The sequence below is a fragment of the Podarcis raffonei genome, chromosome Z (genome assembly GCF_027172205.1).
Source record: "Podarcis raffonei isolate rPodRaf1 chromosome Z, rPodRaf1.pri, whole genome shotgun sequence".
Taxonomy (NCBI): domain Eukaryota; kingdom Metazoa; phylum Chordata; class Lepidosauria; order Squamata; family Lacertidae; genus Podarcis; species Podarcis raffonei.
In genome coordinates, this window is record NC_070621.1 from 40490397 (window position 1) to 40518345 (window position 27949).

At 43.3% G+C, this 27949-nt stretch overlaps 2 protein-coding genes across 5 annotated transcripts in view; one reads left to right on the forward strand and one right to left on the reverse strand.

The window, feature by feature from the left end:
• Window positions 1-13248, reverse strand: part of LOC128406848 (protein ATP1B4-like) — an 83372-nt gene extending 70124 nt beyond the window's left edge. Inside the window, exon 1 of one of the 4 annotated variants that reach the window (XM_053374629.1) lies at window positions 13131-13230. In XM_053374629.1, coding sequence (XP_053230604.1) covers window positions 13131-13173 — 43 coding nt within the window. In that variant the 5' untranslated portion in view covers window positions 13174-13230. Of the gene's footprint in view, window positions 1-81; window positions 159-1137; window positions 1298-13130 lie in introns of those variants that run through there. The other 3 variants (XM_053374624.1, XM_053374625.1, XM_053374626.1) reach the window with 3 other exon arrangements.
• A 312-nt stretch (window positions 13249-13560) lies between these two features.
• Window positions 13561-26281, forward strand: NKAP (NFKB activating protein). The gene is made up of 9 exons (XM_053374645.1): window positions 13561-13908; window positions 21045-21125; window positions 21541-21617; window positions 21983-22033; window positions 22766-22814; window positions 23480-23595; window positions 24038-24113; window positions 25300-25449; window positions 25613-26281. Exons 1-9 carry the CDS (start codon window positions 13643-13645, stop codon window positions 25785-25787), a joined length of 1041 nt encoding a protein of 346 aa, XP_053230620.1. The 5' UTR covers window positions 13561-13642; the 3' UTR covers window positions 25788-26281.
• The last annotated feature ends 1668 nt before the right edge of the window (window positions 26282-27949 follow it).

Genomic DNA, 27949 nt, shown 5'->3' on the forward strand with positions numbered 1-27949 from the left:
AAATCAGATTTATGAGTCTATCTAGCCCAGTAACGTATACACTGGCTGGCAGGGGCTTTCCAGGATTTCAGACAGTCCTACCTGGAGGTGCTGGGGATTGAACCCGGGACTTCTGCACGCCAAGGAGGTCCTCTACCCCTTGAGTTGCAGCTCTTCTACTGGGGAAAGCAGGGGGTGGGGTGGGGTCATGGCAGAGCAACTCACACTGCAAGTCCCCCTACACTAAGCATCTACTGTACAGCTCAAGTATACCCTCTAGGCCCTTGTCCCCCCAAGCATAGCTGGACCAGGGGGCTCGTCCACACTTCTACCTAGAAAGCATGGGTCCAAGTGCTTTTCCACATTCTAGGCATATGTCTGAGTGGTTTCCCCTTTGTCCCTCTCCATTCCTAGGGCAAACCTGCTCTTGAGCGATAGATGGCCATCCAGGGAAAACCCGAATCGTCTTTACAAGAGGAATTAGGGATAAGCCTTTTAACCAGCCACTTCCCCCCACTGAATTGGAACAAAAGGCAATCTGCAGAAAACTCAATTGTTGTTTGCCCCGATTCAGCACAAAACCATGTTTCCCTGGCGGGCAGGGGGGTGGGGGGGACAGGGAGATGCAAACGGAAGTATGAACAAGCCCTGATCAATGGGGGCTGTCCTCTTATTTGTTATTTACCCTTTGCTTCCAAAAAGAAAATAAATCGGCGGCGGGGGGGTTGTTCTATCCCTGAAAGGAACGGAAGAATCCCAGTAGGGGCAAACCAACACACTTGAGGGTTCAGCACAAGTTGGTGGAGTGGGTGGGGGGGCGCGCAAAAAATAACGGGGGAGGGGAAGCGACTCTCTAGGACACCCCAGGGGACACCCCAGGGGGCTGCTTCCTCTCCCCGCGGCTCCTTCTCCCCCCACCCTCTTTCTCCAGCTGAGCTAATGGGGGAAGCCGCTGAGCCGCCTCCCCGTAGCATGCTGGGGGCGGTGGGGGAAGCACGCGCAAGGCGGCACCGGCTTGCACAAAGGAGAGCGCGCCGCCTTCTTTTCCTGCCGGCCTCACCCGGCGCTTAACCTTCCCTGGGACCCCGCGCGCACCCCGCGTAAGTGGGGGTTGGGGAGGTAGGAGAGAGAGGGAGAAAGAATATACGGGCCCGATACCTCCGCCGCGCTCCTTGCACCGTCGCCCAAAGCCGCCAGCCCCGAAGACAGGCGCACGCGAAAACTCGCCGTCCGCAGACGTCCAAGACGCCTCCCCGTTAGCCGCGCCGCCGCCAGGGGCCGCTGTTGCGGGCTCTCCGTAGCGCCAGCGCCGCTTCCTCTCCCCGCCCCGCCTCCCGGTTTCAAGAATCGGGAGGCGAACACGCGCGCACGCTCGGAAGGCTACGGCGACTTCGCCCGAGCGCGCACGGCAACGTCGGGAAAGGGCGCGTTCGAAGGGAGAGCCTTAAGGAGAGCGCGCTCGGCTGCTGTCGGGAAATTCCGGCGAAAGAAAGGAAATCCAGAAATGAACCCCGAAAGCTCTTCGGCAACTTTCGGCTTTTGGGACGAGGTCCGCATTCTGCGCGGCTCCAAATCTTTTTTAAAGAAAATAAAAAATTAATTGATCGATTGGGTGGTTAATTTTTTTTTTTTTATTATTATTATTATTATTATTATTATTATTATTACTATTATTTATTTTTTTTTTTTAAAAATGGAGCTGCCAGAATGCGGTCATCTCGAACACTCCAAAAGCCGAAATTTCATTAATTAAAAGTAATTAAAGTCATGAATAAAAAGAATTAAGGGATGGATGGATGGATGGCTAAGGTTCAGCAACCACAGAGCCAAGTCCTAGAAAGCCGCCGCCCACGTGGCTGAGAGACATCAGAGCATCATCGCAAGCTCTCAAGCCACGTGTGCCCCAGAACCCAGGGAAAGTCCGAGTCTTACTAAAGAATGGGGCTTCCGTGTAAACATAAAAAGGAGAATGCTGCGAACTCCTATGCATGCTCTGTACTTGGGAAGGAGTCTCTTTGAAGCTTACTTCCGAGTACAGCAAGCACCAGGTTGTTGTTTTTTCGGGTCGGGGGTGAAGGGAAGGCATAATCAGACAGCACCTCTACCCTCAAAGCCCACATACTCTAAATAAAAATCAGCATTTAAATACTCGTTCACTTTGGCTATAAAAAAAATTATGCTGCTGCTACACCTGACTACCTACTACAAATACAAGTCCCACTCCAGTCAAGAGTGCTGGTGTTAAACTCACCAGTACTGTACTGAGAAAGAAAAGCAAGTTGATCAAATGTCCTGAGAAACAGAAGCTTATTCCAGGCAGCCACTGAATGACTGGAGGTAGCTGGGCATACTTCACTTTATGATGCATAGTCAAAACACAACTTGCATGTAAAATGCTTCCGACATTCTTTAAAAACATACCTTGCAGGTAATCTCAGCAGAGGCAAAAATAAAGATTTACTTACCAAGTCTGCAAAGTGCTATCTGGGTGTCCCAGGAGCCACTTCAAATGCTAGATACCTATGCTAATGCCCTGGCCTGCATTTGTCAATCTTGATAAAGACAGCCTAGAAAGCAGCTTGCCCCTAGCTAGGCTTTGGCTTTTACTCGTGGAAACTGTTGATTTATGCACATCCAGTCAATCCACATGTGTATGAGCTGCCTACAAGTTGACAATGCAAGCCATTTATTAATCACTTCAGATTAGGCAACGGGTCCTAACATATATATAAAAAAGAACTTGATTCAATAACAGAAAAAAACACAAAAAGCAGAAGTATCCTTTAAATCACCTATTGTCATTTAATTGTAATTACCTATTGTCATTTAATTCCCACCTGTATATTGATGGTGTCAATAGAAATGGCTGCCGTTTGTTTGTATTGCTAATGTACTTTCTTCGCTTGCAGTTAGCACAGTTCTGGGATTCATACCCTGCTTTCTCAGTAGAATCTGCAAGTGTTCTCTATTGTTTTCTGGGAGAGGCTCAACTGGTGAGCAGCCCTTGGAATGCTTGCCCACTAGGAAATAAGTGTGGACCTTCCAATAGTTAAGAGAATGTAGATGTATTCTCCTTCTTTCTGGGTATTTCTAATATTCCTCCCTACCCACATCTCTTTTCCCTTTTAAGACAGAGTCAATTCCTCAGAGAGAGAGAAATTGTGGTAGTGCGTGTTATTTCCACAGTCTCTTGTAACTCCAATACTACTTTAACTTTACAAGTCCCCAGGTCACTTCCTGGGCAAGATGGTGTCGGCAGCAGGGAGTCCTATTGCGTGACTCGCTGGATCATCACCTTGTGGTGAGTGGGCTTCCACATTCCTAAGACCCTTGTGAGCAAAGCCATCGGGAGTCTCATACTCCCAGCAGGGTCACCAAAGGCGGTAAGGTCAAAAGGGAGGAACTAGACCAAGAATGATCCAAGAAGTCCTCAACGGCAGAACAGGCGGAAGATACAACGGCTGTGAAGGCAGATGAAGGCTGCAGCAGATAAGAATCTACCGTGAGTAGCCATCGCAATAGAGCCTTACTGCGAAGACTGTACGTTGGTCAGCGTGCACTGATCTAGACACATAAAACAAATTCATGCACAGGTGTCTTCCAAAAAACCATCCCAAACCCAAACCCCAAAAGTCCCATGGTGATCGGCAAATGGTAACAGGGGCAGGACTGTGAAATCTGGAAGCCCCTAGTCATGAACCAGTACATGGGCAGAGGATACAGATTCAGTCACTCTGACTCAAGGAATGAGGCAGTTGAGCAGCTCGGCAGCTGTATCCATGACTGAGCAGTCCTATTTAGGATCCACTCTGTCTGCTCATCCCAAAAAGAGGGAGGGGCTAGAAAAAGTGCCCTAAACATAGTCTGCGTCCCTATTTCCCTGACTGGATTACCTTGCACAGTGGGGTCACCCAGGGGTCATAAAAGACAATTGATCTTTGGAACATGGGATATATGGACTTTGTTGGATAACACAGATGATGAGCATTCTGAATGCTGAACTGCCATCATTGCAAGAGAGCTGTGACGTTTTAACATCAATATTGCAGTGCTTCAAGAAACTCGAAGAGCTGGTGAGGAACAATTGAAGGACGGAAAGGAGGCTACACTTCTTCTGGAAAGGTCTACCTGAACAGGAACACTGAATACATGGAGCAGGCTTTCCTATCAAAAAAGAGCTTGTGAAGCTCTTGTCAGAAGTCCCTATCAGCATTAATGAGCAACTTTCAACCCTTCAAATAAAACTCACCATAAACCATCAGACTATGATTCTAAGTGCTTATGCACCAACACTGGATGCCAATGAAGGCATTAAAGAATTTTTTTTACTCTCAGCTGGATACCATCCTCTCAGAGACACCTAAGGAGGATAAAGTTATTCTCCTGGGTGATTTTAATGCAAAAGTTGGGCGAGATTTCGATCTGTAGCCTTGGACTATTGGGAAAGAAGGAACTGGCAACAGCAACCAGAACAGAATCTTACTTTTGACTATATGTGCAGCACACAACCTTGTTATTACCAACACACTCTTTCAACAACAACAAAATTTAAAACATCATGGAGGCACCCTCAGTCAAACCACTGGCACCTCTTAGACTATGTAATTGTCCGAGTAGAAGATCGCTGTTATGTGCTCCTTACCAGAGCTGTGATGAGTGCTGACAACTGCTGGACAGATCACCGATTAATACACTCCACGATGGCTATCAAGATTATACAACGTAGGCTTCAAGGTAGGAAACCAAGGTGCAAAACGAACACTCAAGCCCCTCAAGATTGCTTCCAAGCGACTCTTAAGGACCATCTGCATTTGGAGTTCCCTGATAACATTGAGGAACACTGGACCAAGCTAAAAACATCCATTACTGCAGCATTTGAACAAACTATTGGATACCAAACCAAGAAACACCAGGACTGGTTTGATGAGAATAACAGTAAGATTGGAGACATTATTGACAAGAAAAGGAAGGCTTTTCAAATCTGGCAAAGAGATAGAAATAAATAAATAACTAATTTATTTATTTATACCCCACCTATCTGGTGGGGTTTCCCCAGCCACTCTGGGCAGCTCCCAACAGAATACTAAAAACATGATAAAACACTAAACATTAAAAAATTCCCTAAATAGGGCTGCCTTCAGATGTATTCTAAAAGTCAGATAGCTTTTTATTTCCTTGACAACTATTGGAAGGGCGTTCCACAGGGCGGGCACCACTACTGAGAAGGCCCTCTGCCTGGTTCCCTGTAATCTCACTTCTCGCAATGAGGGAACCACCCTCAGAGCTGGACCTCAGTGAACGATGGGGGTGGAGACACTCCTTCAGGTATACTGAGCCAAGGCTATCTAGGGCTTTAAAGGTCAGCACCAACACTTTGAATTGTGCTCAGAAACGTACTGGGAGGCAATGTAGGTCTTTCAGGACCGGTGTTACATGGACTCAGCGGCCACTCCCAGTCAGCAGTCTTGGTGCCACATTCTGGATTAGTTGTAGTTTCCAGGTCACCTTCAAAGGTAGCCCCAAGTAAAGTATACAGGTGGGAGCTAAACAGTATAAATTGAAAGCATTTGCTGACGATTTAGTATTAACCTTACAGGAGCCAGAACCTAGTACTAAAAGGGTATTGGAGCTGATTCAAGAATTTGGACAGGTTGCAGGTTTTAAGTTGAATAAGATGAAAACCAAGGTTCTAGAGAAAAATTTAACTATGAATGAGAGAGAGAAGTTTCAGGAGGAGACAGGACTAACATTGGTTAAAAAAGTGAAATACTTAGGGGTTAACATGACTGCTAGAAATGTGAACCTATTCAAGGATAATTATGAAAAACGTTGGACTGAAGTGAAAAAGGACTTAGAAGTATGGACAAATTTGAAGTTATCATTGTTAGGCCGAATTGCTGTGATAAAAATGAACGTGCTGCCAAGGATGTTGCTTCTGTTTCAAACATTGCAAATCTTGGATAAGATGGATTGTTTCAAGAAGTGGCAGAAAGATATTTCTAGATTTGTTTGGCAGGGCAAGAAGCCTCGAATAAAATTTAAGATATTAACGGATGCTAAAGAAAGAGGTGGATTTGCCCTGCCAGACCTTATACTTTATTATGGATCAGCTGCTTTTTGTTGGCTGAGAGAATGGCTGCTTCTTGAAAATACTGAAGTGTTGGATTTAGAAGGTTTTAACAATGTATTCGGATGGCATGCATATTTGTGGTATGATAAGGTAAAAGCTGGAGGGACGCAGGTGGCGCTGTGGGTAAAAGCCTCAGTGCCTAGGGCTTGCCGATCGAAAGGTCGGCGGTTCGAATCCCTGCGGCGGGGTGCGCTCCCGTTGCTCAGTCCCAGCGCCTGCCAACCTAGCAGTTCGAAAGCACCCCCGGGTGCAAGTAGATAAATAGGGACCGCTTACTAGCGGGAAGGTAAACAGCGTTTCCGTGTGAGGCTCTGGCTCGCCAGAGCAGCGATGTCACGCTGGCCACGTGACCCGGAAGTGTCTCCAGACAGCGCTGGCCCCTGGCCTCTTGAGTGAGATGGGCGCACAACCCTAGAGTCTGTCAAGACTGGCTCGTACGGGCAGGGGTACCTTTACCTTTACCTTTTAAGGTAAAAGCACATAAAGCATTTAAAAATCATATTGTTAGAAAAGCATTGTTTAATGTTTGGATAAGATATAAGGATTTGTTAGGGTGAAAACCCCCAAGATGGTTGTCACCAATGGAGGAAAAGGCACAGAAAAAACTCAATATGGAGGCCAAATGGCCGAAATACTGGGAAATTCTGGAACAAGATGGAGAGAGAATAAGACTGCAGAGCTTTGAAAAATTGAAAAACAAAGTGTGAGATTGGCTCCATTACTATCAAATAATGGAGGCATATAAATTGGATAAAAAAGTTGGTTTCCAGGTGGAAAAATCAAAATTGGAAACAGAATTGTTAGATCTAAAAACTAAGAATTTGTCAAGAATGTATAACTTGCTGTTGAAATGGAACACTCAGGATGAAACGGTAAAATCAGCTATGATTAAATGGGCACAAGATGTTGGACATAACATAATGATGGCTGACTGGGAACGGTTATGGACCACAGGTATTAAATTTACGGCATGTAATGCCTTAAGAGAAAATTTAATGAAAATGATTTATAGGTGGTACATGACACCAGTTAAGCTTCAAAAAATCTACCATTTGCCCGATAATAAATGTTGGAAATGTAATGAGACTGAAGGTACATTCTTTCACCTTTGGTGGACATGCCCAAGGATTAAGGCATTCTGGAAGATGATTTATAATGAAATGAAAAAGGTATTTAAATATACCTTCCTGAAGAAACCAGAGGCCTTTCTCCTGGGCATGGTCGGCCAATTGGTGTTAAAGAAGGATAGAATTTTTTTTAATGTATGCAACAACAGCAGCAAGAATACTCATCGCGAAATACTGGAAGACACAAGATTTACCCACCAGGGAAGAATGGCAGATGAAGTTGATGGACTACATGGAATTGGCGGAAATGACTGGCAGAATCCGAGACCAGGGAGAAGAGTCGGTGGAAGAAGACTGGAAAAAGTTTAAAGACTATTTACAGAAATACTGTAAAATTAATGAATGTTAGAAAAATGTTGGAATGAAGTTATATGGCTTTAGTAGAAATGTTATAAGGAATTAAGTATAAATAGATTATTAGAGCATTAAAGGGAAAAATAAGGTTAGAATGTGTTAAGACAATTATAGGATAGAAAATAGAGGAAGATGGAAAGGAATTGCTGAAACAATCAATAGAAGTGGAATAAAAAAAGGAAGGTGTGAGGAGGTCGTGGAAATTGATGTAAGAAGGATAAAATATTGAAATTGGACTGTGTTTTAAATGGTTTTTGTTTTGTTTTGTTAGTTTTATGTTAGTGTTTTGCAGTTTTTTGTTTTATTATTATTGTATTGTATTATCGTATGTTTATTGTATGTTTTTTCTTTTTTGGTGTTTTGTAGTGTTGTGTTCAATTTGTTGTAAAATTAATAAATATTATTATAAAAAAAACACAAAGGTAGCCCCAAGTAGAGTGCATTGCAGTAGTCCAAGCGGGAGATAACTAGAGCATGCACTACTCTGGCGAGACAGTCTGCAGGCAGGTAGGGTCTCAGCCTGCGTACCAGATGGAGCTGGTAGGCAGCTGCCCTGGACACAGAACTGAGCTGCGCTTCCATGGACAGCTGTGAGTCCAAAATGACTCCCAGACTGTGCACATGGTCCTTCATGGGCACAGTTACCCCATTCAGGACCAGGGAGTCCTCCACACCTGCCCAACCCCTGTCCCCCCAAAACATTACTTTTGTCTTGTCAAGATTCAGCCTCAATCTGTTAGCCTTCAGACACTCACACAGGACATTCACCGCCTTCACTGGTGAGGTAGAGCTGGGTATCATCCGCATACTGATGAACACCCAGCCCAAACACCCTGATGATTTCTCCCAGCGGCTTCATATAGATGTTAAAAAGCATGGAGGAGAGGACAGAACCCTGAGGCACCCCACAAGTGAGAACCCAGGGGACTGAACACTCAATCCCCAACACCACTTTCCGGACACGGCCTAGGAGAAAGGAGCAGAACCACTATATAACAGTGCCCCCAGCTCCAAGCTCCTCTAGACGGTCCAGAAGGATGTCAGGGTCGATGGTTTCAAAGGCCAAATCTGGGAGAGCTGTGTACAGCTATTAACCAAATGAAAAACAACAAAGCCAGCGAAACTGATGGGATACCTGCCGAAATCTTCAAAGTGGGTGGAATTGAACTTACACAACAACTTCACAAGCTCATCAAAAAAATCTGGGAGAGAAAGGAGATCCCAGCAGACTTTAGGGATGCCAAAATGATCAAAAGGTGACAGAATGGATTGTGGAAACTATTGAGGCATCTCTTTATTAGCTGCGACCAGCAAAATTCTGGCAAGGATCTTAGCAAACCATCTCTTAACAATATCCGAGGCTACCTTTTCTGAATCCCAAAATGGTTTTAGACCTTCTAGGGGGGACAGTGGACATGATTTTCACCACTCAACAGCTTCAAGAAAAATGCAGAGAACAAAACCAGCCCCTGTATATGGTGTTTATTGACCTGACTAAGACCTTCGACACTATAAATCTTATTGCCCTTTGGCATTTCCTTCTGAAAATTGGCTGCCCAGATAAATTTGTGTACATCCTTTGGCTCCTCCATGATGATATGACAGCAACAGCAGCAATGGTTCTCAAAGTGAACCATTCACATTAGGACCAGGTGATAAACAGGGTTGTGTTATCGTCCCAACTCTATTGATTATTTTCATTGCCATGATCCTACACTTTGTCGAAGGAAAACTCCCCACTGGAGTAGAAATCATATATCGAACAGATAGAAATCTCTTTAATCTGAGTAGGCTGAAAGCAAATAGTAAGGTTACCTTAACTTCTGTCATAGAGCTTCAGTATGTTTAGAGGATGACCTCCAAACCATCTTAAATATCTTCACGCAAGCTTACAAAAAGCTTGGCCTTTCACTCAACATCCAAAAAACCAAAGTGCTGCACCAACAAGCACAAAGCAACCCCTCTGCAGTGCCACAAATCCAACCCAATGGTGTAACGTTGGAAACTGTTGATCACTTCTCCTACCTGGGCAGTTATATTTCTACAAGGGCCAACATTGATGCCAAAAGCCAACATCACCTGAGCTCTGCGAGTGCAGCTTTCTCCAGATTGAAGTGCAGAGTGTTTGAGGACCAGGACAGTCGCAGGGAAACAAAAATGCTTGTACACTACTATTGTACTACCAACTGTATGCTTGTGAAACATGCACCTCTTATAAACACCATTTCCAACTCCTCGAAAGATTCCATCAACGGTGTCTATGAAAAATTCTACACATCACTTGTGAAGACAGGCAAACTAATGCCAGTGTACTGGAAGAAGCAAAGATTGCCAGTGTCGAAGCAATGATTGTTCAACATCAACTTCGTTGGACTGGTCATGTTGTTCAGATGCCTGATTATCGCCTTCCAAAGCAACTACTCTATTCCAAACTTAAAAATGGAAAGCGTAATGCTGGTGATCAACAAAAGAGGTTTAAAGTCTCTCTCAAAGCAAATCTTTAAAAAGTAGTATAAACACCGACAACTGGGAAACACTGGCCTGCGAGTGCTCCAATTGGAGAACAGCCTTTACCAAAGGTGTCATGGGCTTTGAAGACACTTGAATTCAGGACAAAAGGAAGAAACATGCTAAGAGGAAGGCACGTTTGACAAACCCTCACCATGTTCAACTCCCGCCCAGAAACCTATGTGGAAGGATGTGTGGATCCAGAATTGGCCTCCACAGTCACTTACGGACTCACTGTTAAAATCGTGTTCATGGAAGACAATCTTACTCAGCTACAAGTGATTGCCAAAGAAGAAGGCTTTAACTGAAGTGAATCAAATAGCTCTACCTATTATACTTCAGTCCAGTTAATGTTCACATTTTTATTATTACTCCTGTAAGTCAGGCTTCAAATAAAATTTCTCTCAGTTGCCTAAGGTGCTAATGATATTTCATCTTTCGCAAAATGGGAAGGCGTAGGGAGAAGCGTTATAAGCACTGTAATTTCTTTAGTCCCAAACACATAATGAAGAACGCTTGTTGAACTGCACTAGGAAAGCTCTGTTGGTTAGAGCAGTGGCGCCCAATTAGGGGTCTGGGGGTCCCTGGGGGTCTGCAGAACACACCCAGGGGGTTCGGGGACCCAAACTATATTTTGGGTCATTCTTGCATGGTAATATCTCAAATTTTATGGTCTGTTTAGCGCCGTGTGATTTTTCAACAAATTGGCCAAAATCGGTTTGGATATCACATCGCGATAACAATTTTGACCCAGCAATGCGCAGCAATATATTGCTCCTCACGCAAGGGAAAGCAAGGCAGCCAGTTTCAAGGCACCGCTGATACCGCATGATGAACTCAGCCGTTAACACGGCTGATCTGAGCTTGCCTTCCTCATGCTGAGGGAGACAAAGGCAGCCTATAACACTGCAGTCTTCCCTCACACTGAGGGAAAACAGGGTATCTAACTGTGAGGTGCTGCCTTTCACTCATGCTGACAAACAGAGCAACTGATCGCCTTCACTTCAAGGCACCATGGCACTATCTTCCCCTGGCACTTAGGTGGAGCAGCTTTTCTCAGTCAGCAGGAAAGCAGCAGCAGCAGCCACAGTGGATGTGCATCTTAGCTGGCTGCCACTGCTGGCTGCCCCATTGAAGGGGGCTTGATGCACCACCCATCCCATCCCATCCCCCTCAAACAATGTGGTGGAGGTGACTCTGCTTCCTCTTCTCCCCTCCCCAACCCATTCTGATCTCTGCACACACCCCACCCACTGGATCTATGTGACTGCTCCTTCCCTCACCCCCAATTTCAGGTATCAGAATATCGCAAGGTTTAGCAATATGTGTCACAATGTTGAAAACCAGGTATCGCTCAGCCCTAGTCTGTTTTTCAGTATACCTAAAATCCTTTGCTTATTAGGTGCTACCCCACATTTTGTTCAGAAAATTGCTTTTTGAAAGTAGGGGGTCCGTGGCTTGGCTTTTGAAAAATAGGGGGGGGGTCCCTCAGCAATTAGCTAATTGGGAACCACTGGGTTAGAGCATGGAGCTGATTACACCAGGGTCACAGGTTCAATCCCAATATGGGACAGCTGCACATTCCTGTATTGAAGGGGGTTGGACTAGATGATCCGCAGGATCCCTTCCAACTCTACAGTTCTATGAAACTACTTCCTAATTATGTTGTCTACATTTAGGGTGCAAGAGAAGTATTTGTGTAGCTTCCCAACAATGTTCTCTAGTAACTTTTAGGATCCAACCTATCCTGAGAATCACATTCCAGAATTTCAAAATGAACAATGAATCTGCCACCTATCCTGCACATATGATAGGTATCAAAATGCTGAATATCAAAACACTGTTTTCCTTTATGGTGTAATAGGAATTTTATGGTCTTAGCTATATGGTAATGTTCATAACTGCACATACATAGATCAACACAGGAAGACCAACCTGGAACCATTTTGATTCCTAAACTGACCAAATGTTTTCTCTGCAAGGTCAAACTGGAAAAGTCTCCCCATTGTCTCTTTCCTCACAAATCCTGTCTTAAGGACACATTTAAGATATGAATAAGGTGTGAGCCTGTGACCTGGCCCAGGAAATAAGTATTTTACCACTACAAAAGAATGGCCAGGCTCCCCGGGAAATCCAATGAAGTAACTTGCCAGACAGGAGATAAACTACATTTAAATTTCTGTGATGTAGGTGGGATGTATCTGAGGGGTGGTCTTAGGTTACACCCCTTCTGTGATGTATGTGTAATGTTTCTGGGGGTGATCTTGATCTAGAGGATGGGAATTTCAAAACTCTTTATAAGCCCTTGCACAGCATTTTTGTGGGTCCTCCTCCTTTCCTGTGAGTGAGGGGAGCACCATGTTGCAACAGATCAATAAAGATCAAGCTTACTAGCTGCTTTGCTTCTCAATATTCTCTGGTTGGCCTCTGTTATTCTCTCCTACCAATAGGGAACCTATGTAAGGACTCTATATGGGCTCTTGGATACCCCATAAGGGAAAAGGGCATATTTTATTTACAACAATGGGTTTTGTGGATCTCAGCCCTGGTAAAGCTTAGCTGGGAAAACAGAATTGCCAGTTCAACTAATCTGTAGAGATAAAAGGTTTTATGAACGTATGGATTTGTGTGTGTGTGTGTGTGTGTGTGTGTGTGTGTTTATATCTGAGAGACTCTTATGTGGTAGGTGTGATAACAGGAACTGAGATGGTTCTTAACGCCAAGAGAACTATTTTTTATTCCTACATTTTGCTACCCAGAATCAGAAAACGTAACAAGAAGCCCTTCGGTTCTTAGTCTTATTTTTTTAAAAAATAATCCCCACTATTTGAATCCCCAGTATTCTGTGCACCCCACAGAAAAGGCGCGCAGCAACCCAGCCAGGACCTTGCTTCGCTTTTTCTTTTATCCAAAGGGGTTGGGTCAAATGGTCCCTAATAAACCTCCCCCGTCCCCGCCTTTTTCAGTTGCTTGCCCGGCTCCTTAGCCGCACCTCCGAAGCGCAATGAACTGCCAGGAAAGGTTGTTCTCACCTGGAGTTTGGCCTCCCGCCTCGGTCATGGCGCCAGCCTCCATCGCTCCTTAGGGGCTGCAGCCCATCCAAGCACAAAGGAACCGTCTCTAGGAACCATTGCGAGTCACCTTGTAGCAGCACGAGCGCTATACGGTGTTGCGCCCGGATGCAAAGGGTGACCGTAGAGATAAAAAGTAAAGAAACGTAATCTACGTAATATTTGACCCGTGAATATTATAAACGGCATCATTCACACAGAGGCTAAATATATATATAAAGAGAGAGAGAGTGTGTGTATGTGTCTTTATTTTTTAAATGCCACAGAAAATAGAAAAACTAGTCGTTTAGACCCATCAATATAGGATATCAAACGCTTGACGGAGGAGTTTGAAAAGAGCGCCGGAAGTGAGGTGAAGGGGGCAATAAACACACACACCCTGACGCCACATCCGGCGGAAGGAAAAGGCCTCTCTGTTGACTGTTGGCGACGCTTCCGCTACTCGAGGTGTCGGAGGACCTCCTGCCGACGCCATGGCGCCGGTGTCCCGCTCGCGGAGCCCAGAGGAGTCGCCGCCGCCGTCACGGCGGGATCGGAGCGGCAGCTCAGCCAGCCCTTCCCCGCCCAGGTCCAGCCGGAGCAAGAGGTCCCGAGCCCGGTCTCCGTCCCGGTCTCGGTCCCGCGAGCGCGGCGGAGGCGGAGGCGGGTTCCGTCAGCGTCCCGGCCCGCTTCACCACTTCGGCCACCGCCATGGCCCAGAGCACTACGGCAAGGAGCAGGAGGAGTCGCTGAGGCAGAGGTACGTGAGGAGGCTTGCTTGCTGGCCTCATCCGGGAAAGGGTCCTGGCGGGGTCTCCCCTCTTGAATATCTCCCCTTCTGAATATTTCATCTCTCCCTCCCTTCCTTACCTGTTTCGCTTGATTGAGGCTTTCAAAAAGATAGCAGCGCCGAGGCACGTTCACCGCCCTCCTTTAAAAACATCGGAAGGTTAAATAAAGTACCAAGAGAGAGAGAGAGGAAAGTTACATGCAAGCTGTGCAGGAAAAGGTGCAGCTTCGGCTGAGGCTTCCCTTTCCCGCCTCCTCCCCGGGTGCCTGTTCATTTCCCCCCTTTTGCTAGCTGTACTACAAAACGGACAACTGTGAAATCAGTGTGGAGGATCTCAACCCAGGGATAAGGAACTTGAGGCTCTCTGGATGTAGTTGGCCATGCAGACTGGAAGTTGGTGCCCGGCAACATATGGAACGTCCCATGTTCCCCATCCCCGATCTATACGAATCAGTGTCCAAGTTTAACCAGTTTCTCGTAAAAAGTTAACACAAAGAGTGGTTGTGCCTTTATTACACCCCGAGTCGTTTCTCTCCCACCCTTTCAGAATGTAGGTATATGGTTAGTTTTGCCATATTTGCAGGTCTCCGTGCTTCCCTTATTTCTGTATACCAGGGTTGCTGTTAAAAAGCACAGAAGCAGGGCTGTTTTGGGGGTTTTATGACAATTCTAATTCTAAACCATAACAAAACCATTTGAGACATAAGATCTAATATGTTGGCTTTATATGGGTTCCAATCCTTATTGGGACCAGATTGCTGACAGCCTACCGCCTTCAGAAGTTTTGATCATCTTTGACTTTAGAGCTTGGGATGGGGAAGAGATGTGAGAATGGGATCTTCTTGGTGGCAGCACCTTGCCTGTGGCAAGTAGTATTCCAACTCATCCCTTACCCTTGTTATATCATAACAGCTAGAAAGTTATTACCATGACTCCTAGCCACGGAGGTTTAAGGTGTGATACATAGTGCAATTTAAACTGATGAAGTCATGGCTAAATTGACTCAGTCTCAAGCATAAACCCTGTTCATACCTGCATGGAACTAGGTTTCATTCAATTCAGAGAGGATTTGCTTTTGAGTACATATGCAAAGGTTAGGTCGGGTAGTGATTTTGATTGGGCAACGTATCACTAAATGTTAGTCCATTGATGCAAGCATCTTGTATGTTGATTTTGCTGTTGTGTAACTTTTGTTCTGATTTAAAACAATATCTTTATTTTTATTTATATCTTTTTTGTATCACTTTATATTCTTAAGGAGGGGAAATATCAGAGCAGTTTACAACGCATTAATACATCAAGTAAAACAATCCAGAATAAAACATTACAGAAGAAAGTCAAGTATAAAGTATACATCCAAAGCAATATAATTAACAGGAAACTTAAATATTATTTTAAATATTTCAAAATAAAACTTTACTAAAGGAATTCAGATATAAAATGCACATTTAAACCAGCATAACTAACAACAGACTAAAATATTATTATTATTATTATTTTAATATTTTTAATTAAGGATTTTCTTGTTTTACAGAAGTGTAGTGCCTCGTATTTTTTTCTTCTTCTTCCATGTAACATTTTTACAAATCCGTTTCATTTGTTGAGGCATTAGGAGGAGAAGAAAAAAGAAAGAAAAAAGAAAGGGGGGTGGAGAGAGGGAAGATGGATGGGGGTGGGGTCGGGTGGCGTGTTTCTATTATGTTTAATGTATGTAGAGTTTTGTGTCAGCGTTGCTTGTGTTGTTCACTTGTGTTCCTTTGGTGGTGAGAGAGGTTGGGGTTGGCCTAGGGTGTGATTGTTTGCTTGTGATTGGCTGTGGTGATCTTTGTTTTTGTGTGTGAGTGAGGTGGGTGGGTGTTTTGGATCAGGTTAGCCATATTGATTTGTATGCTGTTGGTGGATTATTGTCATTGTCCTGTTGGGCTGTGTATGTGATAAAGGGGAGCCATACTGGGGTGAAGGCGTCTTCTTCTGTTTGTCCCCGTGTCAGTTTCAGTTTATTAGTTAATTTTTCTAGTAGGGCTGTTTCCCATACTATTTGGTACCATTGGTCCATGCTTACTCCTGACAGGTCTCTCCAGTGTCTGGTTATGGTGTTTCTGGCTGCTGAGAGCAGGTGGGTTATGAGTTCTTTGTGGTGTAAATGGGCATTGTTGTCTTGGAAGATGTTTAGTAGGGCCAATTCTGGGGTGATGTCTATTACTTGCTTAGTTATTTTACATATTTCTTGTATGGCTGTTGTCCAGAATAGTTGAATTTTGGGACACTCCCACCACATGTGGAGGTATGTGCCTGTGGAGGTGCACCCTCTCCAGCATTTTGGTGAGGTTCCTGGGTGTATTAGCGCTAGTTTCCTTGGTGTTAGGTACCACCTGTAGGTGAGTTTCAGTGTGAGTTCTTTTCTTTTCGTTGATATGGATTTAAAGGGGGGTTTAGACCACATTCTGGTCCATTGAGTGGGGTTAATCTCATAGCCTATGTCATTCTCCCATTGTTTTTTGATTGCGTCTAGGGGATTTGCGGGGTTTTGGAGTAGTATTTTGTATATTGTGGATACTGTCCCTTTACCGTTTCCCTTTGTTGTTAGGAGGAGGTTTTCGAAGGTTGTCAGGGGCCAAGCTGCTGCTGATTTTACTGTTGGGTTGTTTAAGAGGGCATGTAGTTGGTGTTGTGTTAACCAGGTCATTTGGGTATCTTCTAGTTTGTCTTGTATTTCTTGTGTTGACAAGGGTTTGTTATTTTTATAAAAGTCTATTAGGCGATATAAGCCTTTGGTTCGCCAGGTTTTTATCTGGAGGTTTTGTGCTGCATGGTGGAATAATGGGTGATACGCCAGGGGGATTAGTGGGGATGGGGTTGGGGATAGTTTGCCTATTTGGGTTTTCCATGCTTTGAGCATGGTCTGTGTGTACCTGTTAAGTGTTGTGGGAATTTTCTTTAGTTTGTTTGGGAGGAGTGGGTATGTTGTGGTGCAGGTGTTTTCAATTGTGTCCCTCTCTAGGTGTACCTATTGTTTTGTCTCATCTTCTAGTATATATGGGATTATATGGCGTATTTGGTTGGCATTGTAATATGCTTCTATGTCGGGGATTCCCCATCCTCCTTCTGAGGTGGGGAGGTGCAGGTATTTGGGGCTTATTCTTGGTTATTATGTGAGAAGATGAAAGAGTGTAGTTTTCTCTGCCAACTGCGAAGTTGGGTTGAGGGGATCCAGGTTGGGAGGGTTTGGAATAGGTAGGTTAGTTTTGGGAGTGTGATCATTTTGATCATGGCTATTTTGTCTGAGAGAGTGAAATTCATGTTATTCCATCTCTTTAGGTCTTTGTTAACTTGTCGCCACAGGGGCTTGTAGTTGTGGAGTTACAATTTATTGAGGTTTCTGGTTATTTGTACCCCTAGGTATCTGAACTTGGTGTGGCAAAGTTTTATTTTGGTGACCTTCGTGAGTTCTTTTTGGGTGTGAGGAGGGGTGTTGAAGCACATAGCTTCTGACTTTGTAAAATTTACCTGTAGGCCCGACACCATTGCAAATGTGTTGAGTTCTCTGATTAGGGAGGTTGCTGTGCTTATGGGGTCTGGTGTTGTGACCATTAGGTCATCTGCAAAGAGCCCTAATTTATAGGTTCTGCCTTTTATTTCCACTCCCTTGATGTCTGTGGCTGCTCGGATGCGGATTGCTAAGGGTTCCAGAGCCAGGATAAATAAGAAGGGAGACAGTGGGCATCCTTGTTTCGTGCCTCTTTGGATAGCTATAGTATTAGAATCCATATTGTTAGTTCTGCATTTTGCTGAGGCTTGGGAGTATATTTGTTTGAGGATTTGTAGGAAGTTGGGGCCAAATTTCATGTTAGTTAGTACTGCTAATATGTATTTCCACTCCAAGCAATCAAAGGCTTTGAGGGACATAATTGTCAATGGGAGTTTAGTTGCCTTGCTGTGTTCGATCATGTTCAGTAGTTTCCTGGTGGGGTCTGTTATATTGCGGCCAAGGACAAAGCCAGTCTGGTCTGGTTCTATTAACTTGTGTAGGAAGATTTTTAGGCGGTTGGCCAAGATTGATGTGAATATCTTGTAGTCTTGGTTTATTAATGAGATTGGGCGGTATGATTCTACTTTGAGGCTATCTTTTAGTGGTTTTGGGATGGAGACTATTTTGGAGTGGGTCCAGGTTTTGGGGATGGGGCCCCCTTTTATGATGTCGTTGAATAGGCGGGTCATGTAGGGCATCAAGGGTTCTTTGAATTTCCTATAGAATTCTGCTGTGAAGCCATCTGGGCCTGGGGCTTTGTGTGGTTTCAGGTTTTTGAGGACCGCATCTATTTCCTCTGGGGTGTCCATGAATTCCTGTTCCTCATCAGTTAGGGTAGGCATGGTCAGTCCTGCTAGAAATGTTCTGATTTCCTTCTCTGGTGGGTTATGGGAGGTGTATAGGTTGGAGTAGAATTCTGCAAATTCTGAGGTTATTTCTTCGGGGGAGAACGTTATGTTGCCGTCTTTTTTGGTGATGCAGTGTATTCTTGTTTTGAGTGCTTTTTCCCTACATCTATTTGCTAGTAATCTGGAGTTTTTCCCTCCATATTCGTAGAAACGTTGTTTAGAGTATAGAATGTTGATCATTGTTTTGTTAATTTCTAGGGAGTCTAGTTCTCTCCTTTTTTGTTCTATAAGTTTGAGGAGTTTTTTAGATCCTGTTTGTTTGTAGCGTGATGAGAGGGCTGTGATGTCTTGTTCTATTTTGCTAATTTTTGAGGAGGTTTGTTTTTTAAGGAATGTTTTCTCTTTTATGCAAGCTCTTCTGGTGACCGCTTTCATTGCGTCCCATAGGAGGGGGGTTGTTATATTGTCTACATCGTTTTCCTTGAAGTAGTTTTGGAGGGTTTTTGTGAGACTCTCTCTAATTTGTTTGTTTGTAGTTAGGATGGGTCTGAAGGACCATGATGGGGTGGTTTGTGTTCCTTCTCCTATTTTAACGATGACTTCTACTGGGGCGTGATCTGTGATTTTAATGTTACCTATGTTTGTTGATTCTACTGAGGGGATCAGACCCTGTGTGAGTAGAATGCTGTCCAGTCTGGACACTGTATCATGGCGTCCCGATTGGAATGTATGGCTGATGTCTCCCGGGTTTTGCTCACCCCAAATGTCGTAGAGACCCCTGTTTTTTAGCGTTTTTAGTAACTTGTAAGAGTTCCTAGTTGTTGGGAGTTTCCTTCGGAGGAAGGTTGCCCATGGGGTTGTGGGGTGGATATCTTTCAGGGATAAACCTTTCATATTTAGATTGAGGTCCCCTCCTAGGATTGCTTCCCCTTCAGAGAAGGAGAGGAATTTGTTTAGTGTCTTCTGGAAGAATTCTAATTGTTTCGTGTTTGGGGCATATATGGAGCCGACTGTCAGTTTGATTTTGCCATCTAGTGTCCCTTTAGCGAAAATTAATCTGCCTTTTTTGTCCTTGAGGACTGTTGTGGCAGTGAAGTTCAGGTCTCTACTGAGTATTAAGGCTACACAGAGCCTTTTACTCTGGCTGGCTTCAGGAGCTCTTTTCTGCTGTTGCAGCCGCCATGCTGCCTCGCCGGAAGTCCAGACTAAAATATTATAACCACATAACGTTGCTACTGCCACTGCTGCTAATCCTGCCAGTGGGGTTTCATGGCAGATAGCAGTTGTGGAAGTTCAGGCTTGAGGACCTGGGTTTGTACTAAGAGACAGCTGAGATGGTCTTTGGCCTCTTCAGAAGCCTCAGCTTTTGTAGCTAGTCAAGGCCCTTCTCTCCCAGGCCAAGTGGCAAAAGACATGCAACAAAGGGAGCAGGTGCCCCAGGACTCACAGTTAAGATGAGCCTTCAATGATCTCACCTCTCTTGTGACCTCTGGACATTAATTTGTCTAACCTCTTTAGCGTGTTCAGCAATGCTATGCATCTAAGGCAGAGCTCTCCAAATTTTGTGTCGTGACTTGTTAGTATGTTGGCTGCAGTGCATAGGTGTGTTGTGCAAATACTCCCTGCGCTCCTCCCTGGATTGGAAAGGGGTTAGTTTAACCTCCAGTTTGCTAGTAAAACTGAATTACTGTGTAGCGAAATTACTGTGTACCGATCTCACCCATTTTATCAAAGGGAGGGAAGGAAGGCAAGCAAGCAAAAAAAGAGTCTCCTTTAATTTTTTTTAAAAAACAACCCTTTTTAATATGGAGGAAAGCTTTTTAGGGGGAACCAACAACATAAACAGCACCAGAAAATAAAAACAAAAGCTCTTCCCCCTCTTTTTTCCACTGGTGAGGGAAGAAAGATGTGCTTTCCAGTTCTTTGTTTACTTTGCCTCTTTGATTGACTAGCTGTGGGGGGGTCCCTCCTGGATTGCTAGCAGACTGAGCTCTTAAGTGGATAGATTCCAGTGAATCTGAAAGAGTTTGCTTGTTTGTGTGAAGGGTTATCTTCATTTCTCATGAGTTTTGAAAGAGGAGGGAACAAGCAAACAAAGCTGGATACACTTTTCTACAAATTATCTGCAAAGTATGGGTATCTGCTGCAAAGTATCCATTCAGCTGAGCTACTTCCTAGGAAACTGTCAAGTCTCTGCCTTATCATGATGTTATTTTGATAGAATATGGCAACTTATTGCACAGCCCTAGTATGTGTGTGCAGAAATCTCTTGACTGTTTGCATGGCAGGAATATACTGTAGTCTTCAGCACAATTTATAGTGAATGATTTTAGAGTGTTGTGTTGTGTTGTGTTGTGTTCTACTGTTGTACTGTTTTATTGTTGTTAGCTGCCCTGAGCCCGGCTTCGGCTGGGGAGGGCGGGATATAAATAATAATAATAATAATAATAATAATAATAATAATTATTATTATTATTATTATTATTATTATTATTATTATTATGCTAACATTGCTCCACCCATTTTTGTCTCTGACCCCATTCCCCACTGGCATGTGGGCCCCAGAAGGTTGTTGGTGAGGAAAAGTGGCTCTCAGGCTGAAAACGGTTCCCCATTCCAGCCTAACCCTTTTTGCTCTATAGCAACGCTGTCTCTTATCCCTGTGTTGTGCTTAATTTTTATACATGGGAAATATGTCCTGGGTTTTAACAGAGATGCATCTTTTACAGGCGATTAAACGAGAGAGAGAGAATAGGTGAACTTGGAGCACCTGAAGTTTGGGGATTCTCACCAAAGGTTCCTGACCCAGAGTAGGTTTGTGGGTTTTTAATAAATAAATAAATACTGCTGTTTTCATTGCTGTAACCTGTCTTGAGGACCTTTTCCTGAATTCTAATAAGGAGGGTGGTGATTATCTTTTTCCATTTTGTTTTGTTGTTCCCCCATCTTGGCTTATTTAGCATCATGGTTTTGTCAAACGTATTTTGTGTTCTACTTTGCTACATTCCTAAAATCAAATTGTAGAATTCCTTGGCATATTTAGCCTCATATATATAATAATTAATATATTAAAATCCAAACAGTGGTAAGCTCTCTCACAGAAATTTATTTTATTGAAATACTTAGCACTGAAGTCTTTATATGCTTTTGGCCGCAGCTTTTCAAATTATGATGATATATTTTTCACTTCTACCTACACTAATATTGCTCTGCCTTTAAATCTAGCTCTGATGAACACACTCCTGCAGAAGATGAAGATGGTACATCTAAAAAGAGCAGCTCTTCTGATTCCAGCTCAGAAGGTATTTTGCACTGATTTGGTGGCATTTGGGTACCATCATTAGTATTTGTAGGGACTGAGTTGTCTTTCCTTCCTAGAATGAATGCACTCCAAATGGAATTGCTAAAGTAAATTGCATCAATAATAATTAATGTTGCCAGTTCCTGACTCGGTGACGCTTCCCATTGCCTTAACAGTTGTCATATTATTTGCAAATGATGTCTCCCATCCCTATGCAACAGCAGTCCCCTACCTGTTCTAGAGAGCAAGGCTGCAGCCTGGCCTCATAGGTGTAGCAGATGCAATCTGTTGGTCAGGAAGTAACAACCCATGGAGTGGACTGTTTGGCTTGATTGTAAAAACATTTCATTTTCAAATTATTTTCAGAGGAGGAGAAGAGGAAGAAAAAGAAGAAAAGGAAGAGAAAAGCTGCTTCACGTATGTGTGAACCTGTTGTGCAAGACTTGCGTTCCCAGCTTGGAATTGGCCTCTTTCTTCTTTTGAGCTGCACACTTAAAGGGGATTCTCCCAACCCACCTACACTATACTTCAAATAAGGAATAGCAAATTCCCATAGTCTTTAAAGTCATATTTATTATTCCATTCATTCTGAAGTATTAACTTCTTCAGTTGTCAAGAATTTTGGCAAATTGAGAATCATATCACAATAACCCTACTAACATTGATCCATTGGACCCTTAAGCTCTCAGGAAGATGAGCTACAATTGAATGATATTGCATGAATGTCCATAAATCATAGTGGGTTTTTTAAAAATGAATATCACATGTGGCATAGTGGTGCTGGGCTCTCCAGCTCCCATTAGCCTCAGCCAATGCAGGGGTAATGACAGCTGCAGATTCGCATCAGGAAGGCCGCTGCTTTTCCATCCCTACTGTGAATAGTCCAGGACTGCAATGCATTATGCACTGGGGAATAATTAAATTCCTTATTCAGCTGCTATGTAATGTATATTAGGCTGGGAAAGTGAGCAGGTGGTTCAAAGTTACCCAGTCGGCTTCTTGGCTGATTTGGAATTTCTGTTCTGGTCTTCCCAGTCCTAACCCAACACCATTCACTATACCACACTGGTTTTCCACCCTTCTTTCACTCAAAACATTTTATGCCTTACCCCTGCTTATTTTTGTTTTTCTTTGTTATTAACATTTCAGGTGATGAGGAAAAAAAGAAATCCAAGAAGAGGAAAAAGAAGCATAGGAAGTAAGAGCTGTTTTAAAAAAAAAAACTTGTAAAATTGGGGAGGGTTTGTGTGTTTCATAACACTAGTATCAAACTCCCTGTTTCCCCAGCTACTATGTTGTCACCAAGAGAACTCTAGACTCAGCTTTCAACTTCTGCTTTTTTGTTTATTTCATTTTGCATTGTTTATTTCTGTTTTGGATTTCCTTATTTTGCTTTCCTTTTGGTCTGGTTATTGTCACCAGTTATGTCAATAATGTAGTTAAAGTTTTGTTAGTAAAAATATATGGAGCAAAACTAAGACGGCATTCATCTGAAAGAAAGCCTCACTGAACTTGATGAGAGTGGTTTCTGAGTTTGTGTTGTAAAGGAAAAGAGAAGGGGGACCAAATGTGTTTATGCTCTCAGTGTTTCACATCTTCCTTGTGAGCAAGCTTTGTTCTGCATTGTGTGTTCTGTATGCTCCCCAAAAGGGTTGTTTTTTCTTGGGTTATGGTTCCCCCCCCCCATAGTATCCTTTATACACATGGCTTTTCTTTAACCCTTTCATTTATAATATTATTAATATTGATAATATTATTGTAAGCGACACGAAGCCAAAACATTTCTTCTTGTTCTTACCAACCTTTCTTCTTTCTTGTTTTGATTTTACATATTTATCCCATTTCCCTCTCACTTCTCAACAGAAAAAAGTCCAAGAAAAAAAAGAGTAAAAAGAGCAGGAAAGACTTCAGCGAGTCAAGCAGCGAAGATTCTGATGACGACGAACAGCAAGAGGATGATCTCTGGATTGAGAGATCAAGTAGGTTTTGAATGCTCATAGCTTATTTGAAAAGCCTGCACACAGGAGCAGCCTTCACTGTTAGATTGGCCATTGCTAAGGAAAGGCATCCCTAAAGATATGTCAGCTGATGTATGCTTTAAGTTTATTCCTTTTGTAAGGTGGTTATTTAGTTTATATATATATACCCTACCTTTTCCAACAGAAAAAAATCAGGTGGGCTTATAAAATGAATATGCCATACAAAACAGAGCAGACCACTGGAAGGCTACCTTCCTTTTGTGTAGAGTGGCTGGCTGCTGATGGAGCTCAAAGTGGGAGGGAGAAGATGGAAGTTAGGCCAGGCAAACCCCACAGAAAGGGTGGCAAGGATAAAATTTGTACAGTTGGGTTAAAAAAACTGGTTAAATAATGCATTAGAGAAGGTTTTGGCTTCATTCTTCCTTTTATTGCTTTCTTGCAGAAAATGCAGATGCTGTGGATTTCATAGGACCAGAAGCTCCCATTACTCATGCCTCTCAAGATGATCGGCCCTTGAAGTAAGTGCTGCACCTTTAGCTTATTTCAGCATTTGAAATCCAAGGTAGCCCAGTTCTTAACTATTATATAGCACATTTACAGAGTTCACAGAGCTCAGATAACAGAGCATATATAATCCTTAATAATCCTCAGCAAGCATCCTATAAGTTAGATCTATACTATGTTTCCTGTACAGTGGTACCTTGGTTCTCAAACTTAATTCATTCCGGGAGTCCGTTTGACTCCCGAAACAATTCGAAAACTGAGGTGCAGCTTCTGATTGGCTGCAGGAGCTTCCTGCAGTCAATTGGAAGCCACGTCAGACGTTCGGCTTCAGGGGAAAACGTTCGCAAACTAGAACATTTCCAGGTTTGCAGCATTCGGGAGCTGATTTGTTTGACAACCAAGCCATTTGGGAACCAATATACAACTACTACAGCTGAGTGAGTCTGAAAAAAATGGTAGCTTGCTTTAAGTCCGTATTTTTCATTTGTGACTAAGGTGAAATTTGATGTGGAAACTTCCTGCTCTCATTGGCACTTGGATGGATGTATGTTCCAGAAGGGGTCGTTTCATGAGTTGAAAATATGGGCCACAATTGTGTGCCCTGACCTTCTGGTGGACTATAATCTCCCTAACTTCCCAGTGCTAATGCACGCGAGAGAACTGTGTTAGAGCCTCATGAAAACTTCTCTATATTTTGGCTTTCGATGCTGTGGCATATGCTTAAACTACATGTTCTTACACTTCCTTTTCTAACATGTCTCACCTTGACAGTGAAGGGAAACAGGTAGCAATGTGGAAAAGAACAAACTCTGGCTGCACTGCTTGTCCCAGCATTTTCTTATTGTTGCCCAGACAAAATGGAGAGCTTAACAGAAGGAAATCCAGGTGGAATAATGAGGCCAAAAGAATTAAGATAATGGAGAAAAGACCCACCTACCTCCTTTTGCCCTGTCTATCTTAGAGGCACTTTGTAAGGATTCTAGGATTGCAATGGTGAACTGAGAAGGGATTCAAGGTTCCGGCTTCCCTTACCTATCTAGGTCTTCTTGCACAAAATGGGCCTGTATATGAAATAATACTTTTAAGTTGTCTTGCTTTGTCCTTTGCAGCTTCTCTGTATCCATAGCTAGAGAGAGAAGTCAGCAGGGCTTTGGGGTGCCTTTTTTTTGGTAATGTAATGATCCTGTCTCTTTCTTAAAGCTATGGACATGCTTTACTCCCCGGTGAAGGCGCTGCCATGGCGGAATATGTAAAAGCTGGAAAACGCATCCCTAGGAGAGGTGAAATTGGTCTAACCAGTGAAGAGATTGCATCATTTGAGAAGTCTGGCTATGTGATGAGCGGCAGCAGGTGAGTGTTCTGGTGGGGACTGCTGTGAAATTTTGCTGCTGTTATACAGTGTAGGGGGAGACATTTGGGTAATGGCTAATAGAAATTGAGCTAGTAATGAAGGAAATCTTCTCTTCCTGTTGAACATTACTGGTTTTTTGATGTGCATCATGTTTCTCTTCAGGCACCGGAGAATGGAAGCCGTGCGTCTGCGTAAGGAGAACCAGATCTACAGTGCAGATGAAAAGAGGGCCCTGGCATCTTTCAACCAGGAGGAGAGGCGGAAGAGAGAGAACAAGATTCTGGCAAGCTTCCGAGAAATGGTCTACAGGAAAACCAAGGGCAAAGACGACAAATGAGCAGGATGCTCTTCTTGTGCATATTGACAACCGTCTCCTATTACAGCGATTCACAAACAGGTGTCCAGCATCACAGCCCTACTTGTAGGGTGTACTACTGGTTGAACTTCAGGAAATGGTTTATATGTATCAATAGGAACCTTGACAGGTGTATGTGGATAGCCTGTTCACAAATTTGCTGTACGGCATTAACAGCAGCAGAAGGACAATGACCTAAATGAAATGAGACAAGGCTCTATTGCAGACTATCCCAAAATATTGCTAGCAATCCAAGGTACTGTGCCACTTGGTGGATTTAAAAGACACTTTGTAAAATTCTGAGCAGCAAATCAAGACTTGTGGAACTGAAACTTGGCATTTTGTTAAAGTTGCTTTGTTTTCAATCCTTTACTAAGAGAATGTTGAGTGTACAGTACGAGTCACAGAGTGGATCAGAGTGATCTTCAAATGGCATTAGATAACCAAATAAATGTTGGTACGCATATATATATATATATATATATATATATATATATATATGAATTCTTGGATGCCAACATCTCAAGTTCTGGGCAAGTACTCTTTGGTGAGAGAACCCCAGCAGGGAATTGGAAGTCACAATATATTCAGCAAAGTAAACCATGGAAATATAGGCTGTTTTACCTTTAAAATATGCGCTTTCAAGTGAGTTCCAAATTTTCCCCCAGAATGGGATATGACCACACATTTGGCAAGTTACAAGATTGTTTACTAACAAACTCTCCAAAGGTCAGATTCATGTGCTCTTCCACACATCAGTCAGAAAAGTTGCACAGGCAGTAAAACTTAACTTAGTTACAAAGTGATGAAAGTTCCTAGACATAGGAAGTGAACTGGCCTAGGAACTGGCATAGGAAGTGAAGAGTGGTTTGTGAGAAGCCATGCTGCTAAGCTGGAGTAACCAGTTCAAACCTCTTCACATGCTAAGGTGCTCAGGTAGACTGGGAGGAAATGATAGGTTTGATTCCCAAGGTAAGGGAAAGACAAAAAGTCATTAACACAGCCTTTTTAAGCTTCAGAACAGATTTGTTTGTTGTATATTAGTGAGACTTGATTCTCTTTTACTAGATTTTAAGTGACTTAAATTATAGTCATTTTCAGTGGCTCTGATTCCTTGTAAATAAAGTTGGAGCAGCTCACTTTGTGCAGATTTGTACATTTTAAGTATTAATATATTTTATAATTTTAATGAGAAGCTGTATAATGCTGCAGCAGAGTGTCTTCCAGTGACTAGCCTGTTACTGAGCCAGCAGTGTAATGGGCATTTGCGCCCTCCCGTTTCTCTTAGTACAGATTTGCTTTCATCATCCTGTACATTAACTAGTATGGGGAGTCTGACTGATAGCTCATCAAGAGAGAGAACTATTTGAAGATTGGAAGCATCTTCCTACCTGACTTCATTGTGCAAATAGAGTTTCAGTGGAATGAAACAGGTTAGATATCCACAGGCTTTGATGGGCTGAAAACACCTATTGTAGGCAGTCTTTATGCCAGTATTGAAATGTGTCTGGCATGTGCCATCCACTGTGACTTCTGAGCACCTCTGCTCTTTCAGAAGCCTCAAACCCCTTCTAAAAAATCTCCCTCCCAAGTTCAGGGGACCGTCAGGGGCACAAGGAACTGTGATGCAAAATTTGGGAGGGAGTGGTGAAGTCATAAAATGTGTACAGGGAGTGGGCTTGATGTGCATCCTGTGTACCATTCCTTTCACAATTCCAAAACCACGTATTATTTCTGGAAAGTTACATTTAAAATTGTTCCCCTGGATGCACCTTAGTGGTTTTTTATCTATGGCTTGTCAGTTTCAGGCCATGACTCGTTCTTTCAAACAACTATAAAAATAAACATTTGACAGTGTTTGAAAGCACTTGCCATTTGGAAAATTGGAACTCAGGGCTGTGGCTCACAAGCAGGTCTTGAATAAAGATCACATGTCAACGGCTTAGTGTGCATGTTGCAGTCTATGGTAAAACCCTGACCATTAGGTCCAGTCATGACTGACTCTGGGGTTGTGGCGCTCATCTCGCTCTATAGGCCGAGGGAGCTGGCGTTTATCCGCAGACAGCTTCCGGGTCATGTGGCCAGCATGACTAAGCAGTCTATGGTACTATTACTCAAATAGGTGAACAACTGGGACTGTTGAG

Excerpts from the sequence above, each read along its gene's own strand:
- NKAP (XM_053374645.1), top strand. The coding sequence starts at position 13,643 with ATGGCGCCGGTGTCCCGCTCGCGGAGCCCAGAGGAGTCGCCGCCGCCG. Across the intron at positions 22,815-23,479 it reads AGGAAAAAGAAGCATAGGAA|AAAAAAGTCCAAGAAAAAAA; the intron begins GTAAGAGCTGTT and ends ACTTCTCAACAG. Across the intron at positions 24,114-25,299 it reads CAAGATGATCGGCCCTTGAA|CTATGGACATGCTTTACTCC; the intron begins GTAAGTGCTGCA and ends TCTTTCTTAAAG.